Source organism: Lepidochelys kempii, chromosome 3 (genome assembly GCF_965140285.1).
Source record: "Lepidochelys kempii isolate rLepKem1 chromosome 3, rLepKem1.hap1, whole genome shotgun sequence".
NCBI lineage: Eukaryota > Metazoa > Chordata > Testudines > Cheloniidae > Lepidochelys > Lepidochelys kempii.
Genome location: NC_136382.1, coordinates 208,428,991 through 208,450,302, shown reverse-complemented (window position 1 = coordinate 208,450,302; position 21,312 = coordinate 208,428,991). Strand labels below are relative to the sequence as shown.

The following is a 21,312-nucleotide window of genomic DNA, read 5'->3' as shown; positions in this document are numbered from 1 at the left end:
ATCATAAAGGGGGATTTCATAACTTTACATATAACGTTGCTACAGACATTTCATCATGATATTATTGACCAGAGAGTTATTAGTTTTCAAATGATACTTCGCAAGGCATATTTTGTACAAAGATTATTACAATGGTGTGTAGGGTGTGAATTCAGGGGTGCTTTCAGTCACTCTCCCCCAATGGGGCCAGGAGCTGTAGGTACTACTGCATTACAACCCGCAGTCAGAGTGTGTGCCAGGAGCTCCCACTGGGACAGGACAGGTGCTCCCCACTTCTCCCACAGAGGGAGAAGGCATGACTGACCCTCAAAGAGCAAGGGAAACTCTCCATTTTAGAAATCAGCGTAAAGCCTACCTGAGGAGAGTTGGTGTCTTGTGATCTGAGGAGAGTCTTGCTCAAGAATGGTTTAATTTGCTGACTGCTTGCTAACTTTTGACTGTTTTGTTATGCAAATATGTTAGGTGTCATTTACGGTCCTTAATATCCAGGCCACCTTCCCCCTCAGACTAACTTTTCCCTTCTCTCAGAGGTGAACAGACTGTAGTTTGAGAAGGAATTGAACCTGAGAAATTCTGGATGTAAAGGTATGAGCTACTACTGCCTGAGCGAAATGATTGAGGTCTATTAGCCAAGTCAAGTCACAGGCTCATCAACCCCTATGGCCCAGGCACCTTTAGATGAGGACAGAGCACCTCAATGAATGGGTTCCATAAGCCCTTGTGTCCTCACGCCAAATTGAGGTTCTGATGAACTTAACGGACACTGCTCCTAATAGCACGTTAGGAGGGCTTGGATTCACATTGTTTCTGGTTCCTTTTAGTTGCAGGCACTGGCCTCTGAACTAAAAACTGGTTTCACTGAAGCAATGCAGGAACTTTCAAGAATTCAGCATGGAGAGTATGCTCTGGAGGAGAAGGTTAAGAGCTGCCACTGCACAATGGAAGAGAAAGTGGCAGAGATGAAGAATTCGCTGAACTCTTTCAAGGTAGGAGCTATTCCCACCTGTTACATTCTTCAGACACCTGTTACATTCAATGGATACTCACAGAGGTCTTTGATAAAAACGTAAGTGTCCTTGCTAGAAGACTACAATGTAACATGACTTTATTAGAATTGAGAACACCACCATGCAAGAACCCCAAAACAAAGAGAGACTAAGCAGGCTGCTCCCTACCACAGAGAGGACAACTCAACCCACTTTGGCTGTCTGGCTGCAGACTGATTGTTGCCAGTCTCAGATTTCACACATCCCTACAAAACCCCCTAGCCTGCAAGCAAGACTAGGAAAAACCCCTGTCATTTATAATGCAAGCCTACAATTTTAACACAGTTTTAAAATATGCCACAACACCCTTGCCTGTTCTGAACAGCATAAAAGAACATGCAGCTACAGGCCAAGCCCAGAAATGAGTTAAACTAAAACAAACAGAGAAAATGAACTACTTGGAACCCATATTCTGGGTGAGGCTACTTATCACATTGGATTAATGAACTAGCTGGACTTAGCTGTAGAGACCCAAAGCCAGTCCCGTCATATCATAGGTCACAAGTGAAAATGAGTCTTGATGACGTGTATACATATGTCCCTCATCATAGAACTCCTACACAGCCAGTGCCCGGGGTGCCCAGGTCTGGGAGAGCAGGGGTTTTGTAGGTCATCGCTGAAGGGCATTGCTATAGAGTCATACTGAAGCTTGAACAGAGCCTCTCTGGTTTCATGAGTGGGAGACCGAACATGTAGATAAATGAACTCAGTTAAAACCCTCTAAGGGTGGACTAAAGTCATTCAGAAAGTTGGGCTCAGTTGATTTCAGTGGGAGAGAAACACCTGAGCAACACAAACTCCAGCCTTGGGGCAGATCCTGGCCCCCATTTTAGAAGCTTTGCGCCTCTCTGGGAGTGCATAGCAGGGGGAGAGATGGCTTAACCTCTTGGTGATGGATTCTCCCAGCTCTGCAGCACCACCCCTAGCTCCTCCCACCCACCCATATGAAGTTATATGGGAAAAAGGTTAAATGGATAATTTAAAAATAAAAAAAGCAAACTAAGGTCCCAATCCTGCAAATACTTACATGTGAGTGTCCCCATTGTGGGATGAGGGCCACAAGAAGGCGACTACCAGCTGCTCTCTGTGTCTCTCATCCAAAGGCCCTTAAAGACATTGGGAGTCATTCCATGGACTTTAATGGTCTTTGAATGAGGCCCTTTGACTCTGTCTCTCTCTGCCTCACAAAAGCTTCCTTTCTCATGCTGGTTAAGGTGCCCAAACATACTCCAGTAACTGCGGTTATGGCAGAGATTTCCAATACATGGGATAAGTTACATGCTGTTACTGCAAGAGAATAATATCATATGACCAATGGTTTCTTTATTCCAATAATTTCTAATCAATGTGGACTGTACTCATGAGCACAGTATCATTCCAGGCATGCATTTCATCACTACCAGGGAGCATTAGTATCTAAATTCTCTAAGTGATGTCTGAATTTATTCTGGGTTTTAGGAGGAGCTCAGTGATGCCAAGTCGAAGATTGAAGTGATCAGTTCCAAGCAAGAGGAAATGCAACAGAAAATTGAACAGCTGCAACAAGAGAAACGTAGGGAATCCCGGAAAGTGAAAACTAAGTAAGGAACTAAACCCAGAGTGTCCTGAAGTGCTCATTGTTAATTAGAAGTGGCCTCCATTAGTGTAGATTAGCTTCATTTCTTCATGTCTGGAGACAGCTGTAATCCCTGTAGAGTAGAGAAGATGTTGGCCTTTAGAGGCACATCAAGCATTTCAGATGAGACTACGTATCCAACACACCAGAGAAATGATTAACAGCTTTAATGTCCTCATTGTTGATCCAAGAGAGTTAGTGAAAAGTGACTTGAGTAACTTCAAGGTAAACCTCAACTAAGGTTTTACTGAAAAATGTAGAACTGTTTAAAAATGTAGGGTAAGCTTTTCAAAAGTGACTTCCAATGGAACTTGTGCTCCTAAAGCAATGGGGTACCATATTATGCAGTCCCATTTGGAAGCCAATGGCATATAGTATCATGCAATCCCACTGGAAGCCAATGGCATACAGTATTATACAATCCCTCTAAAGTCAATGGCAACTATGCTCCTAAGTCACTTAGCCTCTTTTGAAAATCCCACGGGCAGTATTACAAAAGACAGACCCTTAGGAGTATTGCAGACAATAACAGTGCGTGTACTGCTACTTACCCGGTATCCTGCCACCATGCAGCTTCCCCTGCCAGGCAAAGCATCCCAAGTACACGTGACTCAAGCAGTGCATGTGGGCACTGTGCCAGCATCTCTGTGACGAGGTGGCTGAGGTGGCAGTTGACCTGCACATTGACAGAACGGGACGCTTGATGGTCCCCTCACTCCCTAAGCTGGCTGCCACGGGGGTAACCCATAGGCAGTCTGTAGCACCGGGGACAACTTGCTGCTGGTGGTGTCTGTTGGGGGCATCCTGTGGTTATAGTTACTAGCCCTCCTGCTAACGGCACTCAGAAGCTGCTGTATGCTGGTGGTAGCAGCAGACTGAGACCCATCCAGGGATGAGAACCCTAACGGAGGTTAGCCACATCACTTAATGCACAACCTGAAGGTGCTCGGATGCTATAGTGGAAAGTGTGGTACGAGAACCTCTGTAGGACAGAATAGGAAAGGTCTGTTGGAACCCTTAGTCAGTGGAGATTGTAGCTTGCCAGGTACACAGCATTTCCTGTGTGAAATTCTCCTTATCCATTGCAACTCCTTGCAGGGGTTCTGAATAGCTTGGGTCTCTCGCGTGGACCATTGCACACCATGCACTTGTTCCACAGCAAAGCGAGCCCATGGCGCATGCATCCTGTTTTGGGGGAGTGTCTCTGCAATCATTATCCGCTTCCTCCTCCCTTTCCCCTCTTGGGTGAGCTGCCCAATGGCCAAAGAGAGAGCCGGGGGCATGTTGCTGATGCCATACCAAAAGCCCAGAGTGCTGCCACGTGACTGCCTGCCGATTTTCAAAACAGCTGCTCTGATCGGGGGTGGGGAGGGATAGCTCAGTGGTTTGAGCATTGGCCTGCTAAACCCAGGGTTGTGAGTTCAATCTTTGAGGGGGCCATTTGGGATCTGGGGCAAAAATTGGGGATTGGTCCTGCTTTGAGCAGGGGGTTGGACTAGATGACCTCCTAAAGTCCCTCCCAACCCTGGTATTCTATGATAAGGCAATGCAAAGCAGCTAGTGTTAGCTGCTCCCTGGCTCATGCAGTTACAGCTGCAATTCTGATGTGAATTGTGTGTGCCCCAAAGCCCAATTGTGCTTAGACCACCCGGGGGGCTCCTTTTACAGGCCACACTAATAACATCCCCTTGGTGACTCTCAATGATTTTCTAGGCGTTGGACACATCCCAACACCTAACTCCTTTTGTGCATCCAGGCCTTAGTTACTTGGCTAAATATCTAAGAAGAATGTATCTGGCATGACACTGTCCTGCAGCCAGGAGAAGGTGCTCCCAGAGTCATGTTAGTGAACTGTATCCAATGCAACTTCCTCATGTCATGCAAGCCCAGGTGTTGGGCCTGGAGTGCCTCCTGAGTTGTCTTGGGTTTGTATGAGCGCTCATATTTGTATTGAAGTTTGTCAAGATTGCAGTTTAAGCTGAGCGTTTGCTCTGTGGTATTGTGCTTTCCAGTTGCCTCTCTTTATTTTCACAGAAGAACACAAAAGGATGAACACGGGTCACAAACAGTGCCTACACCTCTACAAGGCAGTCCGTTCCGATCTATAAATCTCCCGGAACCTGTTCTGATTAATGAAGATCTTACAAGTCTTTTGCACCATGCAACCTATGAGAGAGGTATGAGTGAGGGAGAATGAAGCAAGGGTTCCTTCCCTTTCCTCTAAAAAATACTCCCCATAGTAAGCTTTCAAAGGATAAGGTGAGATGTACATTGCAGATATCAGTATTTGTCAGCATCTTTGTGTACACACACTAACATGGCTGGATTAGGGCAGGATATCCAGGCACAGGTCTGAGAGAGGTCTCGTGAAGTTTGGATGTATTCGGGGTGGAGAGCACAGCTAGTGTTTGGACTGGCCATGGGGAGAAGCTAGTTTGCATTGATAGGCCCCGGTGCTAGGAGAAGCATGCATACTTTGATAGCTGTTGAGAGTTCTTGGGCTGGATTAGACCTGGGTTTTATTTAGGCCCCGATTCAGAAAAGCATGTACGCACATGCTTAATTTTGAAGACGACAAGTACCAAAGAAATATTAAACAGTTCTGTTTTGCTATCAGAACCTGTTGCTTCCAGGGTCACCTTCTGTGGACCAAACTTCTGGGTTATATTCTCCTTATTAAAATTGGTAGTTAGGGAGAAAAAAATTCCCAAAGTTAACTGCTCAGAAAAATTCAAAATTAAAATTAAAATGTCAAAAAAATATTCAGCATAACGTTTCATCAAAGAGTTTGCTGTGTTTTCCATTCCTTTCTATTCCCAATAAATTGTTCTGTTTTCTTCATTCCCTCTGAAGCATCTGGCAACGGCCACTGTCAGAAGACAGGATACTGAGCTAGATGGACCATTGGTCTGACCCAGTATGGCCGTTCTTATGACCCAGCTGGTAAAGAAATCAAGAGTTTAAATGGATCTTTCTCAGGAGAAGACCTAAAAGAGGCATTCCACAGGCTAATATTAAAGAATTAAAAATCTAAACTTTCCTTTTTTATGGTTTGACTACACCTTTCAAGAAGAAACCTGCTACACAAACACCTGCTCATGTCTAGCTATATTAACATCTTACGTAGCTTTCCTTCATTCTTCCACAGCCTCTGATACCAGATCCATGGCAGCTGGAGAAGGAAATGTGAAAGTAGTGTCAGGCCCTGGTAGGTGAATATTTACCTTTTAAAACCTCCTCCAGGGTTCACCAACCAGCTTCTTTAGAGGAATCCTGACAAAATGGAATGGTAAATTTATATAATTATTTCCAGCTAATGCTGAGTTTTGCTCCGGAAAAACAAATACTTCAAAGTCAATTAGCGCAGTGGTTTAACTGAACTCCTGGTAGATTTGTGATAAAAGAATCTTTGCAAGAATGTGGTTTTCTTTTTCTGGTTTTTTGCAAGAACAGACCAAAATTTCCAGTGCAAATTTACCATAGTCACCAGAAGCATTTTACAATTCAGGATGTTTCTTTCACTTTGGTTCTCTTTAAAAAAAAATCTGGGGAAATTAGCTACATTTTCTATTAGAATCCAATTAAAGGGATAGATAAGGCTGACAAGGACCTAGCAAGACAAGTCAGGCACATTGTGGAGAATCCACTAGTGACCCCTATATATTTAGAAACTTTCTTCCCGGTTTTCCACCCCTCCTATCTGTTCTTGTTTGCACTGTTACAATAGTGATTTCTTCACAGTGCTGTCTTTACTGTATTGGATGATTTTAGGAAGAGATTTTCAAAAGGGTGGCATCCATCTTGTGAGTGGAATTTGCACTTGCATTTTCGCAGTGGCATTTGAATTGGTGGTGCAAATCTGAATATTTGAACCAGTACCTGATTGCTGGTGCAAACCAGTGCTCTGACTTGCAACTGCAAAGCATTCTTCAGACAACAAGAAGTCAGGTGTCATTTTTGCAAGTTCAAATTGCCCCTACAGGCAGGGGAACTTGGGCTTCATCCCTATGGAAAAGTATATCCACTGTAAAGTGTCTATTAGGGGTGCTGTACAGCATCCCTATCACTTTGAAAGGGACGTGCTTTGTAATTATTATTACATAGCAGTTTTTCATGCAGACTTTTTACAAAGATTGCAAAGTCCTGACAGTAGCTTGTGGTTTCTAGGTGGGAGCAGTGCAAATCCAGAGACAGAAGAAAGCCTCAAGCCTTCCCTGCCAGCTGACATTCAGCCAAAGGGCCACCCCAAATCGACTGTGTGGAAGCAGCCCAAAGACAGTAAAGAGTGGGGTGATGAATATATTTCTAAGGAGCACTCAGACAGAGTGAAGGAAACAGGCCAAAGCAGATACACTTCAGTGGACAATGTCTTATGTGAAACTTCTTTCGCTGGTAAGACTAATAAAAGCAGCTGTGGCTAAAAAGCATGGAGGCTTTGGGATTCTAGAAGCCATCAGCACTAGTCTGGAATCAAATGAGTTAGCAATGGGACCTACGAGTAGTTTAAGTTGCAAGTTTGTTTTAGGTTTCAGAGGAGAGCTAGCTGAAATGCAGGATTTCCCATTTGCGAGAAATGTTGGCATTCCAAAATTTGAGTTAGGGGAACAAAACCAATTTTCTTCTAAATTTCCCATGAACCAGAAATGCCCCCCCAAATTTCTTTTTAGAACCACCAGCAAAGGGTGTTGTCAGACATAAAATCTGCTCACCAGGACCCTGACAGCTGATGAGTGACACTAACATTAAACTGGTCCAATAGAAGATATTACCTCATCCACCTTATCTCATTGACATTCTTGTCCCTTTTATGCTGCTAATTGGGATTTGCCATGACAACAACGAAGTGGGTGACATTTTCAGCCGAAACCTTTTTTGGCAAAAAATTCAGATGTGGCAACACCATCACGTCATGAGAATTCATGTCAGTTTGGCGGAACTGTTTCAGTCCATAGGAATTCCAAAGTTTTCCAAAATTTGACATTTTCAAAACAAACCATTTCAGTGTTTTGGTTTGAAATGAATGTCAATTTAGAGACTTCCTTTAATTTTATTAAACAATGAAAAACGTTACAGAAAGACTTGATATTGAAACAAAATGTTTCAGGTTGAACAAAATGTTTTGTTTGACCCAAAAAGATTTTGGTTTTTTTTCAGAATTGCCAGCAAATCAAATAATCCATTTTTCGCACAACTCTGCTTGTAACTGCCCCATCGATTGATAGCCCCTGAGAGAAGGATGCATGCAAAACCCTGCCTCGGTTTGGAGGGAGCTGCCTGAGTGCTATTCTGGGACCATGTGGCTCTCAGTCCTGTAGGAACAAGAATTGGAAAGGCTGTGCTGTGTTCCTGAGGGGCTCCAGACAGACTGATGCAGTTCTTTGTTGGTTAGATTACAGAGGGTGTATTTATCATGCCCTTTATAGATAAGGTTGCCTGACATTTCCATTATAAAGGTCCTTTTACAGTTGCACATAATTTTCCCTGGGACAGCCCATAGTTCACAGCAGGCCACACCTGCGGAGTCCTTTAAAAAGCAACAAAAAACCTTACCCTCCTTGTAGCCTTGCTCCTCAGTCCTTTATATCTTTGGCAATGGACAAACAAACTTTCTGTCCCTGGGATTGTTCCTTCTGCCTGGTCTCTCTCTGAGGTCACAGAGAATCTGTGGCAAAGTACAAAGAAGCAAATAGTTTTGCTTCTCCATCTCAGCTAGGAGAGACTATTCTTCTGCATCCCATTACCTCAAAGTCTCTGCCTCTTCTGCGGGAGGAAGCTGATTATATATGCTGTGTATCCTTCCCAGCATGCTTTGCTTCAGAGCCCTACAGTTCTTAGCAGGCCCAGGAGTACTGACTCCAACATTCCCTCGGGGCTGCAAGAATAGGCTTCAGTCTCAGGCCCTGAACAGCAGCAGATGTCTGGCTCTGCTTCCTCCCCGAAATCACTTCCGCTTTCTCAGTGGCTGTTTTTTCTTGCCACACCCCTAAATCCAGTGAATATGCTAGAGACTTCCCACTTCAGTCTTAAAGAGCCAGTATACTCATTATACTCACTTTTGGGCTGGACTCTCCTCATTGGTGAATTGTTTTGAGTGGCAGTCACAAGGCAAGTCCAGGGAATAACTGCATTCCTTGGGGAAGCCAGGGGCTAATTCAGCCCCTGTGATATGTCAGAGTGGCCTCAGGGCTGCTCTAGCTTATGATGTAGAAGCCTCTTAGAGATAGAGGTGGCATAGACAGTTCTGAGTCAACTGTGGGTTCCTCCGCACCGAAGGAAATCCCAACTTCTCTGCTAGTGCAGCTCTAAGTGGTGCAAACAGGCGAAGGATCTGGCCCTGACTGTTCTCATTGGCACAGTGTATTTGATGTAAAGGGTAGTATAATTACTGGAGATGCAGCAATTTAGTAACAAATTTGATGTGAATTTTCTGTTTATGATTTCTAAAAAACCTGATCTTTCAGAAACTCTGGCGTTCGAGGGGAGACACACACTTGTTTTCAGTCTTCCTTTGTAAATAGACTGTGGTACTGATCCTGGGTGGAGCACTTTGCAGGATCAGGGCTAGCAGTTGATATTTGTGAGGAAAATTACATGAAAAGAGGAAGCTCCTTCAGTCTTTCCCTTTCAACTCTACAGTCAAACACAAGTGTGCAGCTTTTAACATGTTCTTTTAAATCAAACTTTTTGTTGAAGCCAAAAGGCAGAGCATTGCTTTGGAGCTGCTCGAATCCGAGAGGAAATATGTCATCAACCTGTCCCTGATCCTGAAGATCAAAGCCACGTTGCAAGGCTCAGACGTGAAGAGGAACACCAAAGAGAGAAGGTATTGTAACCGTCACACTGACTTTTATAAAAGGGCCTTTTCAACATTCAGAGTTTTTTCCCCAAAAATTTTTTTGGGAACTTTCTCTTAGCCACTTTGAAACCTTTAAGTGCCTAATATTTTTTATAGCCAGAAAGCTTTAGGTATTTAAAATTTTTAACCTGGGTAAAAGATTCTGCCTTTTCCTGTCTCTCTGCTTTCATCAATTCATAGATTCCAAGGCCAGAAGGGACAACTGTGATCATCTAGTCTGACCTCCTGTATAACACAGGCCATAGAACTTCCCCAAAATAATCCCTTGAGCAGATCTTTTAGAAAAACATCCCATCTTGATATGAAAATGGTCAGTGATGGAGAATCCAGCATGACTGTTGGTAAATTGTTCCAAGCATTAATTACCTTCCCTGTTAAAAAATTATGCCTTATTTCCAAACATTTCTTGCCTCCTCTAGTCCCTTCTCCATGCCCTTTGACTCACCTCATTTAATCTTCCCTCTCTGCCCATCCTGCTGTCCTCCCTCCTGTCTCCCCCTGCACCCACTATTTGAGACCTGAGAACAAAGCCCCCCAATCTCAGACTCTCAGTCCATACCTCTCCCTCCGCCACTGGAAGTTGGCTGGCTTTCACATGAACTATGGACCCAGTTACTGCTGTCCCATTATAGTTGAATATAAAATACATTATTCAGTATCATACATGGGTAAAGGGCATTTCCCCAGTCTGTCTCTTGTCATTCTTCTTTCCACCTCCTGTGTCTCATGTCTGTTTCCTCCCCATGTTTCTGGTTCTTCTTTTACCTTTTCCTCCTTTCAGGATCTCTGCATAGTCCTATGGCCACATGCTTCAAAACTATCTCTGCCCATGTCCTCGCTGTATATTAATAATATCATGATAAGCTTGGCATGGTTTCCATGTACATACTGCATTATAGCCTTTAATGAGATGATCACATGCTTTTTATCATAAAATACAATATATCATATCTTCTCTCTCCCCACTCAGCCTTTGGAGCTAGTTGGTAATTTTCCATCAAAACAATTTTTGATGACAAATACTGTTTCTGCACAATTGAAATTTTCCATGGGAAAATTTAGATTTTGCTGAAATTTTTCAGTGTTCTGTCAGGTAAATCAAATTATATCCAATATTTTGTTTTGGGTCAGATCATCCTGAATCTAAATATTTCAGTTTGTTGAATTAAATGGAAATGTTTAGTTTCAGGTCATTTTAAAACTAATCTGTGTCTCCCTGAGCTGCCACAGTGACTCATAGGAGTTGTAGTTCAGGTACCTCATGACCCCACTCTCCTCTATGGGCTCCCGAACCAGACTACATCTCCCACAATGCACCACGGTCTCTTCTCCAGTTAAATTCCTGAGATGCATTGTGAGAGTCCCTTGACATAGGTGCATTCTGGGAGACAGTCTGAGGAGGAAGCCCAGCCCATAGAAGAGATTGGAGGTATGAGGCATCCAAACTACAACTCCCATCACGCAGATTCAGTTTGGTTCAACAAACCAAAACCAAAATATTTTGATATTTCTAAACAAAGATTTTTTGAGGTTTCCATTCAGCAAAATATTTAAATATTTTGTATTTTCAGCCTGATTTGGGATGAAAACAGTTGTCAAAATATTGGAATTTCTCACAGGATGGAAGTTTTGATCAGTTCTTCTTATAAGGTACACCTTGTAAAGTGCACAGTGAATAAGGCAAGGTTTATGAGCCCCATCCTACTTCTATATGTGTTTTCAGGACTGGGGCCCAAGTCCTCTAACTCAAGCATGATAATGGCTTATGCTTTTATCTGTGTAGGTTCATGCCCTGCTGGGCAGAGTCGATTACACAAGGCAATGGAGAATTTGGCCCAGTGAGTGCAAAACCATGTGAACTGGAACCATAAAACACTAGATTCCAAGCTCTTTGGTGCAGGACTGCCTACAACTCTGTATTTGTACAGCGCCTAGCACAATGGGGCATCATTGGTCCCAAGCCTCTACCATAATAACGATGATTAATAATACCTTATAAAGCAAACCCAGCAAACTTTAAATGGCTGGCCCATGAATGTGAGCAGAATCGGTGGGTTCCTAAAGCCTAGGAATCTGCTTCTTTTTCTAGATGAACTTCTATATTCTTCTCCATGCATCAATATCAGTTATCTTCCCTCTTTAGTTTTTTCCCCAGTTCTTTACGATACCTGGTCCAGCAGCATGTAGACTTACTTCACACACTGCAAGAGAGGGTGCTGAGTTGGCCACGTCCAGGAATCCTGGGAGACATATTCCTGAAGTTAACAAACGATGAGGTATGGTAGTGCTCATGACAGAATACACCCAACAAAGGCATCAGAATTGCTTTAGTTTAACGATGTATAATGGTGGATTTGGATCAAACAGAACTGCAGATTTCCCCCCCAAAATAATTAGGTGTCTGGCTGTATAACAAGTTTAAAAGAACTCTAGGGATAACAAGTCTACCTACCATACCACGTACTACATACCAGTTCAAGTCAAAAATGGTACAGCCATTATAGAATCATAGATATGCAGAACTGGAAGGGACCTCAAGAGGTCATCTAGTCCAGTGGTTCTCAAACTTTAGCAACCCGAGGATCCCCATTTTGATTTAAAAATTTCCAGGGACTCCCAAGCCACCCCTCTCAGCCCTTGCCTTGCCCCCTTCTCCAAGGCCCCGCCCCCGCTCACTCCATCCCTCACTCTCCCCCACCCTCATTCACTTTCAACAGGTTAGGGCAGGGGGTTGGGGTACAGGAGGGGGTGCGGGAGGGAGTGTAGGTGGGGGTGCAGGCTCTGGCAGGGAGTTGGGTGCAGGGGGGCGTGTGGGCTCTGGGAGGGAGTTTGGGTGCGGGAGGGGGGTGTAGGTGGGGGTGCAGGCTCTGGGAGGGAGTTTGGGTGCAGGGACACAGGACCAGGACTCACCTGCTGTGTGACTGAGCAAAACCTAAACCCTCATGGGCCTTTGCACTGGTAAATCTGTGGCAGTGCAGTGTGGTTCCTCTGGAGGGGCCAACAGAGCAACGTCACGCAAAAAAAATTTTAAAATAAAATAAAAAGTCCACCGTGTGAACATGGTGCCTCGTGGTAACTGGGTCGGATGGTGCAAACCCGTTGTGGCTCCGGGTTTAGCGTCAGCCGGCCCCTAGGTCTTACCTACACTGCCACCAAGACTTTGCTCAGATCCTGACCACACCACAACACAGGATGACTAGCTAAAGAGTCTGCAGGAACTGGGTGAAGGCCCTGCACACATCCACTGGTGTAGCAGGGTTTGACTGTTGCAGCTTGACAGGCACCATGTTACAATCGTTTGGTCGTGACTGTTTCAGACTGGGTTACAAGTACATGAACGGATAATGGCCTAACTTAACCAAGCTGTGTGCTATCCCTCCCCATTCCTCTGCCCCCTTCTGTACACCTCGGAGCCAACAGTGAGCCTGGGGCTAACCCTGCAGAATTTCAAACCACTAACATTCCTTACTGAGCATTTATGGGTTTGTTCCTCAGAACAATTTTCTGGACTACTACATTGCTTACTTGAGGGACCTGCCGGAATGCGTCTCGCTGATCCACGTGGTGATTCTGAAGGAGGTACTCTTCTTCCATGTTATTTCAGAGACTCATCCACCATGACACACAGTCATTAGTGGCAATATTGAAGACACAATCAGTACCCTCCCCCCACAGTGGAAAGTAGCAGTTTGACAAATCAAATATTAGTGTATTCCTGGAATTTCTGTAAGGAATCAGGTGGTTGAAATAGTACAGAGATATCAGTTAATCCTGAGCACAGGAAACATGGCATAGAGAACCCCAAGACACGCTTCTGAAATCAATGAATCAAGGTCTGCGATTGTCTTTAGCCCCAAGAGCTACTGATGGCAGCCACTGACACCTTTCGGCATAACTGTGTCATTGCTAATTATACACTGGCTGCCTGAGAATGCCGGGAGAGTCTTGATTTTCTGTGAAATACCTGACCCTGTCCCTGGATTACCCCAGTCTGTGCCTCCAAACCATCCAATCTCTCTGTTTGCAAACTGACACCCCCACCCCGCCATCCTTGCCCCACTTCCCACAGCTGTTGGAACATAATATTTTCCAGGGTCTCTTCCTGCCACTTTTTTCCATCCCGCTAACCAAATTATTTCATTACCAAACACTGGTTTCTTGGATGATGGGCTTGTTGATCAGTTGGTTGTTCCGAGTTACCAAAGGCAGCTGTCTCATTCTTATGTCACCATGTATTTGAATGAAGTTACATCCAGAAGTTCAATTGGATCAATATCTGTAAAAAACCTCCCCCCGCCAGGAGATTCTCCCTTGCACCCCATCCAGACCACTGCCTGGGAGGGTATGTAGGAGAATGGATAAACCTTTCCACATGCCCTGGAGAAAGACCCTTTCCTGAGACCTCCTTGCTGCCAGCCTCTTTCCATTCATGCCAGGCGTCTAATGGCTCGTGTAGCTCAGTTGGATGTAAGTGCTGTGGTATCTCCCAGGGGAGAGGGGCGGTCTCTAAAGGCCAGATGCTGATATCCTTATTCATACAGAGTAGTGCCCTGCACCTTGAGGAGTTCCACAGAAATCAGTGGGCTCACAGTCCAGCCCTTAGCATAACATGATTGGGACTGTTGTCACCTCATCTCATAGTCATTCATCTGTCACTCCCTGTGAGTTGCTGTATGTACTGTACAGCATCATGTGAATACAAACTGCACTGGGAACTTACATGCCCTAGTGATGCTAAATCTACTTTCTCCAATTCAGGTGGAAGAAGAAATTAAGTCTGACCTCTACATGCTGTTCTTTCATATAGTCCAGCGTATCCCTGAATACCTTATTCAGTTACAGGTAGGACTAACGCATGAAGATTGCCTGGGTCTCCCTATTGGCCTGTGATGATAATAATTGGTATTAATGTTTACACTGCATGTCACTTCTCTCAGAGCTGGCCTTTGAGGCTTGCACAGCTGCAGCCACCCCGCGAAATCTCTGGGCCCTTGAAAGTGGAAGCCAGTGGAGACTGGTCTCTCGGAGTGATTTCTCGTGAGACTCTCTCATAATTGGCAGTTTCCTCAGGGTCAGGACAGCCTTTGCATCCCGGGAATGCCCTCTATTCTGAGAAACCCCAGATCCTCTCACAGCTGTGAGGGATGTGTGGGCTTCCAGTGACTGGGCTAGGACGGCTGGGAACTACTAGCCAACCATGTACAGCGGAGTCCGCTCCTTTGCTGAGTAGCCAGCATGGTCTCTAGCCACAGAGGTGGTGGCTTACTAGTGTGAGAGGCAGCATGGCCTAGCGGGACTGGCATGGACATGAAGGGCTCCTGTTGTCCAGGCCCAGCTCCGACATCAGCCCACACCTTGGCCATGGCTGGGTCATGGCTTGATCCCTCTAGCTGAGTTTCCCAATTTGGAAACAGTGCTAATCCGTCCCTGTGGAGTGGCGACGCTCTGGCTATGACTCAGTGCTTTTACAGGGGTGTTAGAGATGGGGAGGACCTGTGAAGGGGGGGTGGGAATGTAACCTGGGGTGTGGCTGTGAGAACATCAGTGAGAGGGAAGTGGAGCCATGAAGGAAGGAGCGGAGAGAGAATGCAAACAGGATGGGAGCAGCCTGCTGAGGGCTAGATGTGGGAGGAAACAGGGAGGGGATAAAGGAATGGCAGAAGAGGCTACCCAAGGAAGAGACTCACACATTGTTTAGGTTGGTGACCGCTGTTGAGGGGATGGGTAACCCTCTCCTTGCTGGCATCCCATTTCTCTGTAACAGGGACATACAAACTCTGAGGGGGCAGGGCTAGCAGCACACAAACAAGAATGACAAGTGCGGCAGAAACAGCTGGCTCTTGCAGCAAGGAAATTGGTTTGTTGGGGATGCAAAGGATCATCTTGCTGACGCTCCTCTAAATCCTCAGGCTAGCACTGTGCAGACTGGGGCGATCACAGCCAGGGTGGTGTGAGAACTGGGTCTTGGGCCTATCCCAGAAGGAAAGGCTGGCTCTGGCTTACCTGAAACAGTTCTGACCGCAAGGGAGAAAGGCAGCAGCAGTGCTATATAAAGGCCCAGGGAGCCTGGTTCATTTGTATGGTGGTTGCCCCTAGAGGTCCCAGCCCCATTGTCTTAGGCACCGTCCAAATGCCTACAACCCCCATCTCAAAGAGTTCACACAATGCATTTTCAGAGCCTCATGCAGTTGGTTGATTCTTAGTACTAACCCAAGTAACGTTGGCTCCTTTGCATGAAAAGAGCGAGGACATAGTCCAAATGGTCTGATGTGGCCATCGATCCACCAAGAATCGATTTAGCAGGTCTAGTGAAGACCTGCTAAATTGACCACAGATCGCTCTCCCGTCGACTCCGGTGTTCCACCGGAATGAGAAGTGTAAGATAAGTCGACGGGAGAGTTTCTCCTGTCGACCCAGCATGGTCGAGACACCACAATAAGTCGACCTAAGCTATGTCAACTCCAGCTACGTTATTCACATAGCTGGAGTTGCGTAACTTAGGTCGACTTAATCCTGTAGTGTAGACGTGCCCTTAGTACTAATCCAAAGTCACGCTAGCGCCTTTGCATGAAAAGAGCGAGGACATCATCCAAACGGTCTGCTTCCCTTTGCACCCCAGAACATCCTGAAGTACACCGAGCAAGAGCACCCTGATTACTACCTGCTCCTGGTGTGTGTGCAGCGCTTCCGCGTTTTTATCTCGCACTACAGCCTGCTATTACAGTGCAACGAAGACCTGCTCATACAGAAACGGAAAAAGCTGAAGAAGTAAGTCTGGCACAAGACATGGCCCTGGACTCTCAGGGAGAAATGTTGGAGCAGGTGGAAGCAAAGGGCCGGATTCTCTGTTGGTATCCGTGGGCCCACTGCTCCAGTGCGGGCAAACTGTAACATTTCTACCAGCTGGGGATCTGGCTCCTGTGAGATCACAACATTTGTTGTCAAGTTTTGGATCAGATTTGGAGCAGCCACTTCCTGATGGTTCACAGAAAGAAAAGAAGTTCCTTTTATGTGTTCTAAATGTACTAGCCATTAATTTAAACAAATGACTTCTTGGTCTACCCTAGAAAAATGACCTGTTGCTGACAGCAGGGGGCAGACCTGGATTCAGCTGCAAGCATCCAGCAAATCAAGGTTAAGACTTGCTTTGAGCAGATTTTAGCCACTGCTTGCTGAAATAGCTTTGAATAGGCCCTGAAGACCTTACAGTCTCAATAGACGAGACAGAATTATTGTTCCAGCAGAAGGGGAACTGAAGCACAGTGGGTTAAGTAAGTTGCTTGATGTCCTGCAGGAAGTCTGTGGCTGAGCTGGGAATCAACCCTAGATCTCCCCAGTCCCACATGAGGGCTGTAACCACAAAGACGTCACCCTTCTCACAAATGAGGCTCTTACTGAAGCGATGAGCAAACTTGCCATGTGCCCTAAAAAATAACGGACTGTGCTGCTTCTACTGATCTCTTGCTCCTCTTCTGCCTGGTTCTGTTGACTGGTGATGAATTTCAATTCCCCTAGGTCGTCCCTCGTTAAGTTATACAAAGGTCTGGCTTCTCAGTGTGCCGATGCCAGCCAGGAGGGTTCTCAGACACCCAGCACATCAGCCATCCGAGACAGCGGGATCCACGCCGAAGAGGTGATGCAGCTGTTCCCTGCAGCCCCCTCTTCTAGCACAGCAGCCACGTAAGCCAATTGTCAGGCCGGTATCACTTCCCTCCCCACACAGCCCCAACAACTAGAAATAGCCAAGCATGTTGCTGCAGCATGGCCATCCTGGGGTGGGTCCTCCGTGCAGGGTAATAAAGCTCTCCATGCATTCTCAGGGGGAAGTACATTCTGGGGGCAGGTTTGAGTGGTGGGGAATGCCTGGGGAAGGGAGAGGTACATGACTCCTGGAAAACAGCTTAGAAATTCTTGATGTAGGAGCAGAGGGATCGTAGTAGCCAATCAGAGTCAAGAGATTTGCATTATCCAAGTGGAGTTATAGCAAAATAACTCCATGATTATGCAAATGCCCGCACTCTGGTTGGCTAATAATGGCTGCCAGACTATCCAAAAAGATTAAAATATGCTACAGCTGAGGAAGAGCAGGCTAGGTCAGGAGAGGTGGTTATCGGAGGTGCACGCAAAGCAGTGGGGAAGCGTGCCATTTTTCTGTTGTAATCAGTGCTTGTTGAAAAATAGCAAGGACTTCCTAGAAGATCTGCTGTACCTCCAACAGAAGGAAGGGCATGAGGAAGAGTTTACTGGCTGAGGGTCTCTGGCCTGTTCTCTACAGGAGGTCAGATTGGATGATCAAAATGGTCCTGTCTCGACCTTAAAAATCCATTAAATATTTGGTGTAAAAAATACTGAAATGGTTTTCATCCCGCAGGTTGGGACAAGGAACCATTTTTTATTTATTTGAAGGTTTTTCTCAGATTTTTATATAACATTTTCAGTTTTTGAATGAAAAATGTCCACCACCTCTCATTTCAATACAGTTTTTTGGAAAGCTGGTCTGGGTTTCCGAGGCCAAAGATTCACTCATTAAGACCCAAGAGGGTGAGCAGGGCTGCCGTGCTAGCCTGTGCAGTCCAAATCTGCTAGGGATTCATTCCGATAGATTTTCCCGAAGCACAATAAGGCATTTTTCATTGTTGCAAAACCACAAATGGCATGAGAGAGTTTTGTGGCATTTCAGTAATCCATCGCCATTTGCTTAGCTGTGTGGTTTAAAAGCAAGTGAGTGCTATGATCCAGTGCATTGCAGTGACAGCCCACTTTGTCTGCCAAGGAACACTTCCACCTGCTTTGCAGTTCAGGTGGTTGGGGATTTGGGGCTGAATGTTCACAGGGAGTCAGGCTCCTGCCATCCACGGACTTTCATTTTACGAGCTAAAAACTAAGTGAAGAGCCTAACTCCTTTCTGAACTTTCAGCCCTTTTCCGCTGACCTTTTTTTCCCCATTGGAACATGCTGATTCGTCGGGTTTTGACACTTTTTTTGGACTCAACATTTGGTTTTGAAATGGTCCAGATGTATCATTTCAACATCTTCTCAGTGCGAAACCCCAGCTTTCCGGTTCCAAACAACATCAACACATTTTTAAACAGATTGAAATGAAACAACATTTGGAAATGATTGAAACCAAATATTTTGATTGACACAAACCCCCCTTTTATATATGTATGTATTTATTTATGGGGATTTTCCCTTTGCAAAAATTTTTGTCCCAGTTTTGGGCTGGGAAAATCTTTTTAAATCTCAATTTTTCTTGGGATGGGAAAAACCGTACGTACTTGGGTGGCTAGCCTGAGCCACTGCCTGTGTCGCTGCGGCCGCACGGCTATTTTTCGGTGCTGTCTCCCGTGGGTTAGCGCATGTACATCCACCGGAGCTGGGAATCACACTTTTTCCCATCCCTGCCTCCATGCTGGCAGGAGATGCTGACCAGATGTGACTGTGAGGCACCTTCTCCAAGAGGAGCGCACCCCTGAAACCCACAGGGGAAATCCCAACGTATTCAGCTGGAATTCTCCATGGGGGCCTCTGCCTAGCCCTCCAGCACACTAGGGGGAACCAGGGGCAGGGTCTTCCCCGAACCCTGGAAGGGAAAGAGAGAGAGGCAGGGTGAGGCATGGCCCCTGAGCTAGGGGAGAGTGACAAGAGATTGAACAAGAGTAGGACCTCCCCCTCTGCTCTCAGGAGAGGGGACAGGGGCTATCCTCCACCCACCCGCAGCTCCGCCTTTCTTTAGCTCTGAGTGCGAGTGGATGAGCGGCCTGTGCTCACAAAGTTACTGCACAGATACTGGAATGGCTCCTGCAGGCATGGCAGGGTTTACATCACTCTGGGGTCTAGTTGCACTGGGACACCCACGTACAGTCACCAGCTGGTTCCTCCCTCCTGCCAGTCCAGGCCTGCTGCTTTCTGGCATTTGCTGCACCATACAGAATGCTTGCGACACCTGTATTGAATGGCACTTGAGTGACTCAGGTAGTGGCTGAACCAGGCTTGCCAAATGCATGTGCATCACAGTTCTTTCTGTATTTCCTCCCCCCGCTTCCTTCCTTTTTAAGGCATTTGATGCCACAGATGAAGAAGAACCAGCCTGCCATGATGGAGACTATCCAGACTGGGAAGCCATCGGACTGGGAAGTGGAGGCTAGAAAACACGAAAGGCCAGAGAATATCCTCGCTTCGTCTCAGTTCCCTGAGCAGGAGCTAAAGGCCATGTCCATCCCCTTGCAAGCGATCCCAGAGATGGAATATGAAACTCCCCCAGCCGATCCAATGGGAAATGCCGAGAGATCTGTCAGGACCTCAATGGAGCTGCTGCAGGATGCTAGAAGCTTTGCTCCAAACTATGAAGAGTTGGACTATGGGGGGGAAGTCTTCACCCTGCCAGGTCCCTACGAGGACGAGACCTTTCAAAACCTGGCTCTTTTTGAGAACTGCTCCCCGGCCTCCTCTGAATCCAGCCTAGATATCTGCTTTTTAAGGCCTGTTAGCTTTACGGTGGAACCAGACAGGACAGATCACTCATCACAGCCGCTGCCTAAAAGCAGCAGTGCTTACAAACAGGAGGTGTTTCACAGCAAAGGCAAGCAGCTGAGCAGGTCCCTGAAGGAGTTCCCCAGGAGCAGTGAGGGCATGAGCACTAGACTCTACAGCACCAGAAGCAGCAGCAGTAGCCAGTTGCAGCACAAGCAGGAGAGAAGCATGCAACCTCACCTGATCTCTGCATCATCTAGAAGCTCCCAAAGGAGCTACTTCCCCCCACCGAGAGGGCTGGGGGACAAACAGAGCTTTTTGGAAGTAAGGAGGCGAAAATAAAAAAGCAAAATTTTGCAGCAGGGTCAGAGAAACTTTTAAGGGAGAATTTTCCAAAATAGCTTCCAAATTTGCACATGCATAGCCTTCTCCTGCACAGATACATCAGGTGGTGAGAAGCAGAAGGGCACAATTTGCACCCAAATACCAGGCTGCAAGGGGGCAAATGCAGGTTTGGTGAATGCAATTTTGTGGGTGCAGGTTCAGAGACCACTTTTGAAAATTTGGCCCTTCTTGTGTGTCTAACTTGTTTCTCCCACCTGTCACTGAGACCCCACGATCCAGACTTTTCTCAGTGCTGGGCAGCCCCCTGCAGCAAGCACCTTGCTGGAGGAAACAGGTTAACAATGGAGCACAGCCCTTTGAAATGAGGGCTCAGACCCCTGTTGGCCTGCTGGTGGTGGGCAAAAGAGGCAGAGCCAAGAGCACCTGCATTAATTAAGACAAATGCCAGTAGGGCCCGATCCACAGCTGCTATAAATCCATGTGGCCCCACTGAAGCCAGTGGGCCCAGATCCTCAGCAGGTGTAAACCTTTTCAGCACCACTGAAGTCAGCCCAATTGCAGCAGCTGAGGATCTGGCCCACAGGCTCTAGCCCAACTGGCACCTGATTTCCGTCTCCAGAAGCAGTGCTAACCTGTGTCTGAACACGGACAGGGCTCCGCTGTGGTAATCCCGGCTTTGTACAAGCTTATACAAAAGTGACGGCTTAGAACAGGACACAGCACTAACCCTCACTGGCACAGGGTGAGGTAAATTCAGACCTGGGGGGGCACTTGTATTGCCCCCCCCCTCGGAGGACATATTTGGTTGCACTGTCCCCTCTGAGAGGATCCTCCAGGGATGGGCACTGTTGGCCTGTGTGCAGAGCTGGGGAATGCCCGGAAGGGGATGGGGAGGAGCGAACAAGGAGAGCCCTGGAAACACTGAAGAGATCACACAGAAGCAAAGACAATGAAGATTAGAAAACGGTGGGGAGGAG

General features: G+C 46.3%; 1 protein-coding gene across 1 annotated transcript in view; it reads left to right on the top strand.

Moving 5' to 3' along the window:
* ARHGEF33 (Rho guanine nucleotide exchange factor 33) overlaps positions 1–21,312 on the top strand; it is a 33,499-nt gene that overhangs the window by 3,088 nt on the left and 9,099 nt on the right. Inside the window, exons 3-14 of the mRNA XM_073339819.2 lie at positions 822–986; positions 2,505–2,626; positions 4,696–4,838; positions 5,810–5,869; positions 6,829–7,053; positions 9,355–9,484; positions 11,661–11,793; positions 13,013–13,096; positions 14,276–14,359; positions 16,137–16,285; positions 17,033–17,197; positions 19,576–20,314. Of these exons, the coding sequence (XP_073195920.2) occupies positions 822–986; positions 2,505–2,626; positions 4,696–4,838; positions 5,810–5,869; positions 6,829–7,053; positions 9,355–9,484; positions 11,661–11,793; positions 13,013–13,096; positions 14,276–14,359; positions 16,137–16,285; positions 17,033–17,197; positions 19,576–20,314 (2,199 nt within the window). The remainder of the gene's footprint in view (positions 1–821; positions 987–2,504; positions 2,627–4,695; positions 4,839–5,809; positions 5,870–6,828; positions 7,054–9,354; positions 9,485–11,660; positions 11,794–13,012; positions 13,097–14,275; positions 14,360–16,136; positions 16,286–17,032; positions 17,198–19,575; positions 20,315–21,312) is intronic.